Source organism: Equus asinus, chromosome 20, assembly GCF_041296235.1.
Source record: "Equus asinus isolate D_3611 breed Donkey chromosome 20, EquAss-T2T_v2, whole genome shotgun sequence".
In the NCBI taxonomy this organism is placed as follows: domain Eukaryota; kingdom Metazoa; phylum Chordata; class Mammalia; order Perissodactyla; family Equidae; genus Equus; species Equus asinus.
In genome coordinates this window covers 101,256,695-101,267,751 of record NC_091809.1, presented here as the reverse complement: position 1 = coordinate 101,267,751, position 11,057 = coordinate 101,256,695, and the positions used below count along the sequence as shown (strand labels likewise).

The 11,057-nt window shown below is 46.1% G+C and overlaps 1 protein-coding gene across 1 annotated transcript; it reads right to left on the bottom strand.

Moving 5' to 3' along the window:
* Positions 1–1,593: 1,593 nt before the first annotated feature.
* LOC123278769 (serum amyloid A protein) lies at positions 1,594–5,484 on the bottom strand. The gene is made up of 4 exons (XM_044752526.2): positions 5,424–5,484; positions 4,738–4,832; positions 2,305–2,443; positions 1,594–1,903 (listed from the first exon to the last, which is right to left on the bottom strand). The coding sequence occupies exons 2-4, from the start codon at positions 4,826–4,828 to the stop codon at positions 1,741–1,743; spliced, it is 393 nt and encodes a 130-aa protein (XP_044608461.2). The 5' UTR covers positions 4,829–4,832; positions 5,424–5,484; the 3' UTR covers positions 1,594–1,740.
* Positions 5,485–11,057: the final 5,573 nt, after the last annotated feature.

The window sequence follows — 11,057 nt, the reverse complement described above, 5'->3', positions numbered from 1 at the left end:
ATTGTTCTCTTTGTCCACGTGGCACACATTTTTAATGAACGTCCTCTCCTTTTTTCCCCCGGACCATAGTGTATTATTTACAAAATTTTTCTCATAGAGTTTTTAAACTGAGATTTAATTTACCCTTTTGTTTTTTTTAGGAAGATCAACCCTGAGCTAACATCTGCTGCCAATCCTCCTTTTCTTGCTGAGGAAGATTGGCCCTGAGCTAACATCTGTGCCCATCTTCCTCTACTTTATATGTGGGATGCCTACCACAGCATGGCTTGATGAGCGGTGCGTAGGTCCACACCTGGGATCTGAACTGGCAAACTCAGGGCTGCCAAAGTGGAGTACGTAAACTTAACCACTATGCCACCAGGCCAGCCCCAAATTCACCTTTTTAAAGTGTACAATTCAGTAGTGTCTTGGTATATTCACATGGTTGTGCACTCTTCAGCTCTATGTAATTCCAGAACATTTTCATCATCCCAAAAAGAAACCTCACACCCTTTAGCAGTCTCTCCCATTCCCCCTCCCCCAGCCCCTGACAACCACGAATCTTCTTTCTGTCTCTTTGGATTTGCCAATTGTGGACGTTTCATATAAATAAAACGTACAATATGTGGGCTTTTGTGTCTGGCTTCTTTTATTTAGCATAATGTTATCAAGTTTATGCTGTAGCACGTATCAGTACGTCATTCCTTTTATGACTGAATAATAGTCTCTTGTATGAATTTACCACACTTCATTTAAATACCCATTAAGTGACAGATATTTTAGTTGCTTCCACTTTTTGGCTATTTTGAATAATCCTCCTGTGAACATTGCTGTACAAATTTTTGAAGATTCTTGGTTGATGTAGGAGTCCATGATTTAGAGAGTCTCCCATAATTCCTGTGCTCTCACAGACCCCATCCCCTTTTGTTACCGACCCTGGTTTCCCCACTGGAAATAACACGCTGCTGGCTTCCCTCTGTTGGGAAGGGCTCTGGGAGCAATTGAGTTCCTCTCGGGACACAAAACATATCCGGACAAGACAAGGTCTCCCGACACGCAGTCTTGATGTTGTCTCTAGGCCTCTGCTTCTCGACATGTTTTGTTCCTGGGAACTTCTGTGTAAGGAATGAAAAAAAGGTGGAGGGAAACTTCTCTGAGGCTTTTCTTGGATGGGATGGGCAGAAATTGGTTAATAATTGGATTTATAGCTGTTGCTGAGAAATGCACAGAAGACCAAGGTGGCAGTTCCTGGAGCAGGATTCCATGGTCCACTCCTCCCGTAGCTGGATCCCCTGTCCCCAGGGACAGAGGCCACCAAGGAACAAAACTAAGGGGACTAGACCCTGGGGGCAGGGAAGTGACAGGACACAACTAAGAGGGAGTTAGGAGGCCTGGAGACAGGAGGACCAGGAAATAGCACCAATGTAACCAGAGGGGCCTGCAGAGGGGAGCAGGGCTGATGGGGGGAAGGTCGTGCATGGTGTCTGTCCTGTGTGATGCTGAGACTGTCTCCCCTGCACCCACACACACAGGCACAGGGTGAGCCTTCATCTCAGTGTCCACCCATCGCCCCCTGGGAAACAGGCAGTCCTTAGACCAAAGAATAGCACGCGGTTTCAACAAATTCAATCTCTTAAGCATTTATTAGACACTAATTCTGTGACCCCCACTGGCTTCTGTGGCCATAGACGTCAATAACTGGGTGTCCCTGCCCTCAGCGGGCTCACAGCCCGTCTCCTGAGAGCAGAGTGAAGAGGAAGCTCAGTACTTGTCAGGCAGGCCAGCAGGTCTGAAGTGATTGGGGTCTTTGCCGCTCCGGCCCCATTCATTGGCAGCCTGGTCGGCCCTTGAGTCCGCCGCTCCGTGGCCGCTGTCTCCAAACTTGAAAAGGTCTGTGACTCTCTGGGAACTCTCTCTGGCATCGCTGGAAAGGAGGAGGGCAGGCAGGAGATTAATCCGGGGCTGATGAGCAACAGCCCCGCCCTCCCTGTCTCTTCTCTTTCCCAGGGCTGGCTCTAAGAGGAGCCGAGGAGAGAGGGGTCCATACACTGAGCCCACCTGGACACAGCCCACTCAGCCCGCTGATGCCCTGATGCTGGGTGAACAGCACCCAGAGGGGAGGGTTGGGAGTCGCCCATTCCCACAGCCCTGCTCTGGCTCCATCACCACTCAGACCCCACACTGGGCACAGAGGGGGACGGTGGGCCTGAGGAGGTGGAGGGGCCACGGTCCCTACAGGTCACTTCTCCGGGGCCTACCCCTCCTCAACCCCAAAGGCAGCCCAGCTCTGGGCACCCACCCCTGCACCCCCAGGACCCGATTCACCTGATGACTTTAGCAGCCCAGGCGCCCCCAGGGCCCCTCTGTGCAGCGTCATAGTTCCCGCGGGCGTGGAAGTATTTGTCTGCTCCTTTGTAATTGGCTTCTCTCATGTCAGAGTAGGCTCTCCACATGTCCTTAGCCCCTGGAAGGGAAAGAAAATGATGAGATGAAGGTGATCACATCTTGGCAAAATACAGAAATAAGAAATTTCCTCCCATTGATTCCAAGATTTCATCCTTTGACAGAGTCCTTGGAGATGGTGTTGGCTTGAGGTGAATATTCCTTCTCTTTTCCTCCCTGGTTAATGCGATGAGAATCACACCAGGTGCAAATTTTATTCTGCCTGATTGCATTCCCAGCTCTGTTGCTATGTTGTGTTTGGCCGTGTGTGATGCCTATGATGACGAGGTGGGATGGTCCCTGAGGGAGGTTTGGTTGTACAATGAGCCTCTACCTGGAAAGATGCAGGGGACCCTCTGACCTGAGAGTGAGGACAAAGGCGACTCTGAGGGAGGCTGTGCACCCACGGGGTTCCCAACCCAGTCATGGGAGAAACTCGTCCCCATGGGCAGCGTGAGGACAGCTCAGTCCTGAGTACGTCTGAGTGTCCGTGCACATCTGCGCCTGGACGGCTGTCAGAATCCAATTGGCAGGTGATAAAGGTGAGTCCCTAAGAGAGCTGTGAAGAACCTGGGTGATCAGGTGCAACAAAGGGCAACGACCCACCAGCTCTAAGGGACAGTGTTGTCCCCAGTAAAGTGGAGGAGTGTTGCCTCCCTCAGAGTGTTTATGCAGAGAGACTGAGGAGATACAGGTATGACTTCTAGAACACTGTAGTGGTCAACGTACCATCACCTGTCTGGTTCTTGGGAACAGTGGGACAAAAAAGTCAAGGGGCCCACCTAAGGTGAAGATCAGGAAGTCATGGACGGAAGGAATCTGATCATGCAGGAATAAAATGGCAACGATTTAAAAATTAGCTGATTAAGAAAAAGAGAAAAATCTAACGTAGAGTTGTGATCTCAGTTTATGAGATATCTCCGTGAGATATCTTACTTTCGTTTGATGTCTTTATTATTTCTGGTGCTCAGATGATAGTTTTGTTGAGAGCTATGACTTTCTTACTATACTTATCCCCTCTGAGTTACTAATTTAAATAGATCCTAGGAGTTCAGACTTGCACAATAAGTACTTCTAAAATGCGTGACACATTTTGTCACTTGAGGGGTCAAACCGGAGGGAGTGGTTCTCAGCCTTTAGTGTACAAATGTCACCCGGGGGGTTTGGTAAAGGCCAGATTCCAACTCGGCCCCAGAGACTGAGATTCAGGGAGGGGAGTGTGTGGACCCAGGTGTCTGCATTTCACAAGCACCCAGACCCCAGGGGATTTCATGCAAGTGGTCCTAGGAAACAGCCCTTGAGAAACAGTGGCCTAAGAGATGAAAAGAGATTTTCAGCTGGGTCTGGAAGAATTTAGATGGGATTAACAGCAGACTCTTAAAGCAATTATTCAGAGAGTATCACAGAAAAAACTCACAAATTGATCTTGTGAAATAAAGAAATTTTTGCTACTTTCCTATGGCTAGTGAGGTAAATATCTCTTGCTCCCGGTTTCCTGGTCATTCTCAGCCCCACTGGAACCGTCGTCAGGAATTCATTGTGCCTTTTGCTGGGGGGAGAGCAGCTCTGTAGAGTTGCTTCCAAAGGCTCCATGTCCCGCTGTTGCCCATTTGCTCAGGTGAGAACAGGGTGTGTGTTCACAGCTCCCTCCCTCTCTCAGGTGCACTCTGGTCTGCGAGGCCGTGTTGCTCCTGGTTAATAGCCAGGTCTGGGGAGCTCCACGACCTGGGCTAACCCCCGCTCTGCTTTGGGACTTAATCTGTTAAGTATTTAATCAGTTTGTGCCTCAGTTTCCCTGTTGAGGGATAATGGTACCTACATTGCAGGATGAAAGGATTAAAACCTGAGGATGAAAACGAGTTCATTCGTCCATGTAAAGCTCTTAGAACAGTGCCTAGGACGTGTCAAAAGCTCACTTACTCTGGTTGTAATTACTAAGTGGATGGGGGTGCCAACACACCCCACACACTGATGCACCCACTTCATGGCTCCTGAGACACAGACATGAGCTGTCCCTGACTCCCCACTAGGCGGCAGTAGGGCCCCACTCGTATTTAGGGGACATGCTCCCTGAACTCTACGTCTCCTCCTCACTCCTGCTGAAAGTTGAGGCCCAAACCTTATGACCTCCGTCCTAGGGATCCCCACCAAAGAGTGCAAAGCTGCCCACAAACGCCCTGAGGAACTGCTATCATGAAAACCGTGCTCCTTGTCTACCCACCTGTGGCCTTTGTCCTCTGGGGATGTGACCTCTGCTCAATGAATCCTGGGGGCAGCCAGTTGCAGCCTCCCCACCACCCATCCCTTGGTCCTTACCTTGACCAGCTTCCTTGAGGAATGTGAACCATTCTTGGCTGCTGACGCCCAGGACCAGGGAGCAAAAAATGATGCCAATGGAAAGCTTCATTTTGCTGTAGAGAGTCAAGCAGACGCAACAAAAGTGGACAGGTTTTTCTTTTTTTGGTAAAATTGATCCACCTTTGTGTTCTAAAAATAAATCCCACTCAATATTATACATGCATATGTATATGTATATGCATATCTATCTATACGGACAGACAGACAGATTGTATTTCAGAGGGTCCAGTGCTCCATTTCCATTTGTCTCATTGGAACCCCAGCGATATACTGGATGAGAGATTGCAATGAGCTCTAAGAATAAACCACTGTCCATTTCAATCATCCCCATCATCTCTGAAGCCCACTGTACAGAAACTTCCCAGAGAGGCATTTGGGGATTTTGTGACCACACACCTCTCTGTAATATGAGATGAGTTAAACCATCCACAACTATCTGTAGCAGCCTGCTCTACCCATCACTGACTTCACACAGAAGAAGCTTACAACAACATCCCTACCCAAAAAGTATTCACATTGCTGAATTCTAATTGTCAGAATAGCAGACTCAGGAAGGAGGCAGAGAGCTGGGATGCAGCACAAGGAAGCTGGTGGGAAAGAGAATCTCCAAAGAGGAAAGCTGTAGGAAAGTTCTAGCCCCTCACCTGTGGCTGTCCCTTTCTGCCGGACTCCTGATGAGCTGGGCTTCTTGTGCTGCCTGCCCGGGAGATGTGGCTGGTGCTATATATACCGACACTTCGCTAGGGGAACAAATGGGAACACAGGTGTGAAGCAAAAAGAAGAAATTTGGGAAATTCCTCTTGGGCACAACACAGCAGCCAGAACATCAGGATTATTCTTCACGCACATCTAATTTCCCAGATTGTGCAATCTGGCAGCTTTCAGGAGCGTAACAAGTTGTATTTTGTGTCCATTTCCAGTCTCACTCCTGGTGGGGAAAGTTTTTATTCCCTCCCCAGAATAATGTGCTGACACTTGCTGTGAAGGGAAACCAATATTAGAAAAAGAGATTTGATTAGAAAATATAGCAAAACAGGTCAAATGGACCAGCAGAACTGGCTCCATTGAAGGGACAGCTCAGGATGAAACTGGACCCCGGGGCACAGGAGTAGGAAAGGAGAGAGAGAGACCAGCCAGGGAAATAAAATTCAGAGCACCCACATGAGGTGGTCTCAACTGGAAAAGAGAGTCCTCCAGACTCAGGTGTATTCAGGATCAGTTGCTGTTGAAGGTCATAATGACAAGTTGTATTTGGAGGATGCTGTAACCCAGAAACATTGAACTGCAGTGTAGACATTTGCTACAATGTTGTGTAGAAGTGACACACTATAAAAATGAGCAGGAAATGGCCCAATGGCTGCTAAATTATCAGAATAGAAGATTCAGGAAGGATGCAGAGAAAGCTGGGAGGCCGCACAAGAATGCTGGCAGGATGTGATGATAGAGAACAGCTGTCTCAACCAGAAAAGCAGGACTGGGCTTTATTATTTGAGTTTAGTAAGATAATCTTGGGGAGAAATTGCATGCAGGTGCTATCAGGCAGATGGCGTCCATGGTCCACCACCTGCCCCGTTCCTGCCTCTTCAACCAAAAGGGAAATCTTAAAAGCAGCTGGATTTCCCTAGAGAAGAAAGATGACGTGTGTGTAACGTGGCAGAGATGATGGAGGATCCAAGGAACAGATCTGGTCCTTCTCACAGTGGGACCCTGGCTGAAGCCTAAGGACAGTGTTAGGCAAGTAAGGCCCAGCCCAGGGAGCACCAGCTCAGGATTTGTGCCTGGAGTGTTTCTGGGAGACGAGGAACATGAGCAGTGCATTGGAGATACTAGGGAGGGAATCTCCAAGACTGATGCAGGCACATCATGGAGACTTGCAGCCGAGATGCTGGAAGATGGAAACAATGGCCAAGAAGGAAGGGAGACTGGTGCCTCATGAGAGAATGGTGAGGATGAAGGGCTCATAATTTGTTACAAGACTAGAGGAACTACGAGTAGGACCTTAGAAAGAGGAGTGATGACCTGGGGTGAAGCAAGTCAAGCAAGGACTTCACTGGTGTTTGGGACTCATTGTCTTAGATTAGAGCCTGCCAAAATTAGGAGTGATGGCTCTTTCTGGGTCTGGGTCATATTTTCACTCTTGTAGATATAATGAGATGAAAGTTGTGGGGCAGATAACTGTCAAGGATTTCCCTGTGCCTTTTGTTCTTATCCAAGACAATGCTAAGCAACATCAGATATTCCACAGACAACTTCCTTCCTCAGGAAAGGTAGATTCCCTGTGGTCCGGGGAGTCCAGGTCCCTGAGCTGCCTTGGCTCACTTAGTCCTAGATGTAGGCTTGATGGGGAAGGGGGACTTGTTAACCCTCATAGCCACTGGTCCCAGGCATGCCAGGGGGCTACTCCATTGAGGAGGGCACGTGATTGTCCAGATCCCCTTTCTCCTACCTTCCTTGGGACGGAAGTCGTGGGCCAGTGATCACATCCGTTTACACTTCTTTTACTCGCTTTGGAGCCATTCAGTGCTGGAAATCAATGCCCCACTTTCTCACGTCATTCAGATTGTTCTCTTCTTTGATAGAATCATTGGAGAGAAATCAAGTACAGTTTCTAGATGCCAAGAGGAACTCCTCGCAGGGACTCTGGCCAGCATTGCAAGTTCTCTTCCTTTCTTCCTCAATGTCTTCTGTCTTCTGGGAAGGGACACCCAGTTCCTTGCAGGGCCATGCTTGGAGCAGTAGACCATAGTGGCCATCTGCATTTTTCACTTGCTTCTCCTGCCAAAGGAAGCTACCCTGTCATGGGGAGATCAGGATCTCCAGGCCTTAAAGAGATTTCCCAACAGTCTCCCATGAGTCACTGTGTCCTGGGTTAGGGAGACAGTCTCTGTTATCAACTATTGTCCCATCTTAATTGTTAATAGTGACGCCCCCTTGCACTCTGGAAAGTGACCTGGTTTTCATGATAAATCTGATGGGCCCCTGCTCCACTAGCCACGTGTGAGCAGGCTGTTGAGAGGTCTGAGACACCTCCGTCTCTTCTGTTACGATTGATGCCAGTGGAAGAGAAGAGCACCAAGGCCCTTAGGGTCAGAAACCAAAGTGAAAGAAAAGCCCCACACGATAGCCTTTCCAAGGATGGCATCTTAGGACTAAGTCCTAGATCCAGAGGGACAGCAGGAAGAAGGATGTGCAGGCCCCCGGAGATAAAATGAGGAAATAAGGACACGGGCCTCACAGGGTTGTCTCAGGATGACGTGATTGACGCTGAGAGGGCCTTGGATCAGTTCTGGGCGTGCGTAAAGCACCTCACACGTTTTAGCTCTTCTGGCTCAACCATGAAAATTCATCATAATTTATACTTTGCTGAAGACAAAAAGATTAATCACTGTGTTATTACCAAGGCCACACATTATTAACACATTATTAACTAAGATTATCAATCACAATACAGTTTTAAAGATCTAGGTTTCATCGTACAGGACGTAGCAACATTCTCTGAAGTCTGGGTGTCTTTTGAGTTCCCTTTCTGAGAAATACCTGTTGCCAGGACAGCGTTTTGATGGAGGAACCATCTGCAACTCGCGCAGCTGCAGGAGAAGAAGGAACGTTCTCTCCTCGCCTCGGCAGGACTTCTGTCTCCAGCAGTCAGGAGCTCCTGCCGGGGCCTAAGGCTAAGCCTGGAACCCACTAGACAGCCCTGAGAGAGAGAGAGAGACAGGCCTGAGATGCTCAGAACTTACCCCGAGGAAAGAAAGGGCCAGAGGAGGATCGTGGACAGATGGAATGTTGGGTGCATAATCTTTTGTATCTAAAGTCCCCCATTTTGTTAAGCAACACTTTATCTGTTTCTCTTCAGATTTCATTTTCTAATATGAACCTCCTGTTTAGTGTCCAGGTGAGAACATTTGCGGGCATCCTTTAAGACTACAATTTATGTGCTATTTAAAGCATTACTGATTTTAAACAATTATTATATCCAATATCATTAAAATAACTTTAGAAAATTTCAATGCTCATGGATGGGAAGAATTAATATTGTTAAAATGTGCATACTACTGAAAGCGATCTACAGATTCAATGCAATCCCTATCAAAATTCCAAGGCATTTTTTAAAGTTAATTTTTATTGAGTTTATGATAGTTTACAATCTTGTGAAATTTCAGTTGTACATTATTGTTTGTCAGTCATGTTGTAGGTGCCCCCCTTCGCCCTTTGTGCCCACCCCCGAACCCCTCTTTCCCCTGATAGCCACTAATGTGTTCTCTTTGTCTACATGCTTAAATTCCTCATATGAGTGGAGTCATACAGAGATTGTCCTTCTCTATCTGGCTTATTTCACTTAACATAATTCTCTCAAGGTCCATCCGTGTTGTTGTGAATGGGACTATTTTATTCTTTTTTATGGCTGAGTAGTATTCCATTGTGCATATATACCACATCTTCTTTACCCAAGTTGATGGGCACTTAGGTTGCTTCCATGTCTTGGCTATTGTAAATGATGCTGCAATGAACACAGGGGTGCATGGGACTTTGGGAATTGTTGACTTCAAGCTCTTTAGATAAATACCCAGTAGTGGGATGGCTGGATTGTATGGTAGTTCTATTTTTAGTTTTTTGAGGAATCTCCATACTGTTTTCCATAGTGGCTGCACCAGTTTGCATTCCCACCAGCAGTGTATGAGGTATCCTTTTTCTCCACAACCTCTCCAACATTTGTTACTTTTTGTTTTGGTTATTTTTGCCATTCCAACAGGTGTAAGGTGATATCTTAGTGTAGTTTTGATGTGCATTTCCCTGATGATCAGCGATGGTGAGCGTCTTTTCATGTGCCTATTGGCCATCCATACATCTTCTTTGGAGAAATATCTGTTCATGTCCCCTGCCCATTTTTTCATCGGGTTGTTTGATTTTTTGTTGTTGAGTTGTATGAGTTCTTTATATATTATGAATATTAAGCCTTTGTTGGATGTACGCCTTGCAAATATTTTTTCCAATGGGTGGGTTGTTTTTGTGTTTCAATCCTGTTTTCCCTTGCCTTGAAGAAGCCCTTTAGTCTGATGAAGTCTCATTTGTTTAGCCTTTCTATTGTTTCCCTTGTCTGAGAAGACATGGTGTCCAAAAAGATCCTTTTAATACTAATGTCAAAGAGCGTACTGCCTATATTTTCTTCTAGAAGCCTTATGGTTTCAGGTCTTACCTTTAGGTCTTTGATCCATTTTGAGTTTATTTTTGTGAATGGTGAAAAAGAATGGTCAATTTTCATTCTTTTACATGTGGCTTTTCAGTTTTCCCAGCACCATTTGTTGAAAAGACTTTCTTTCCTCCATTGTAGGCTCTCAGCTCCTTTGTCAAAATTGGCTGTCCACGGATGTGTGGTTTTATTTCTGGGCTTTCAATTCTGTTCCATTGATCTGTGCACCTGTTTGTGTACCTGTACCATGCCTTTTTTATTACTGTAGCTTTGTAGTACATTTCGAGGTCAGGGATTATGACGCCTCCAGCTTTGTTCTTTTTTTTCAGAATTGCTTTAGCAATTGTGGGTCTTTTGTTGCCCCATACGAATTGTAGGATTCTTTGTTCTGTTTCTGTAAAGAATATCATTGGGATTCTGATTGGGATTGCATTGAATCTGTAGATTGCTTTAGGTAGTATGGACATTTTAACTATGTTTATTCTTCCAATCCATGTACATGGAATGTCCTTCCATCTCTTTATGTCATCATCCATTTCTTTCAGGAAAGCCTTGTAGTTTTCGTTGTATAGGTCTTTCACTTCCTTAGTTAAATTCACCCCGAGGTATTTTATTCTTTTTGTTGTGATTGTGAATGGGAGTGTGTTCTTGAGTTCTTTTTCTGTTAGTTCATTATTAGAGCATAGAAATGCTACCGATTTATGTAAGTTGATTTTATACCCTGCAACTTTGCTGTAGTTGTTGATTATTTCTAAAAGTTTTCCAATGGATTCTTTGGGGCTTTCTATATATAAGATCATGTTGTCTGCAAACAGCGAGAGTTTCACTTCTTCCCTCCCTGTTTGGATTCCTTTTATCCATTTCTCTTGCCTAATTGCTCTGGCCAAAACCTCCAGTACTATGTTGAATAAGAGTGGTGATAGTGGGCATCCTTGTCTTGTTCCTGTTTTCAGGGGGATGTTGCTCAGTTTTTGCCCATTGATGATGATCTTGGCTGTGGGTCTGTCATACATGGCCTTTATTATGTTGAGGTAATTTCCTTCTATCCCCATTTTGTTCAGAGTTTTTATCATAAATGGCTGTTGGA

What these genes read in the sequence shown, in the direction of transcription:
- LOC123278769 (XM_044752526.2), bottom strand. Translation starts at nt 4,828, where the DNA reads ATGAAGCTTTCCATTGGCATCATTTTTTGCTCCCTGGTCCTGGGCGTC. An exon ending in CCTCAAGGAAGCTGGTCAAG is followed by an intron (nt 2,444 to 4,737) that starts GTAAGGACCAAG and finishes TTTCCCTTCCAG; the next exon opens with GGGCTAAGGACATGTGGAGA. An exon ending in TGGGCTGCTAAAGTCATCAG is followed by an intron (nt 1,904 to 2,304) that starts GTGAATCGGGTC and finishes CCTCCTTTCCAG; the next exon opens with CGATGCCAGAGAGAGTTCCC.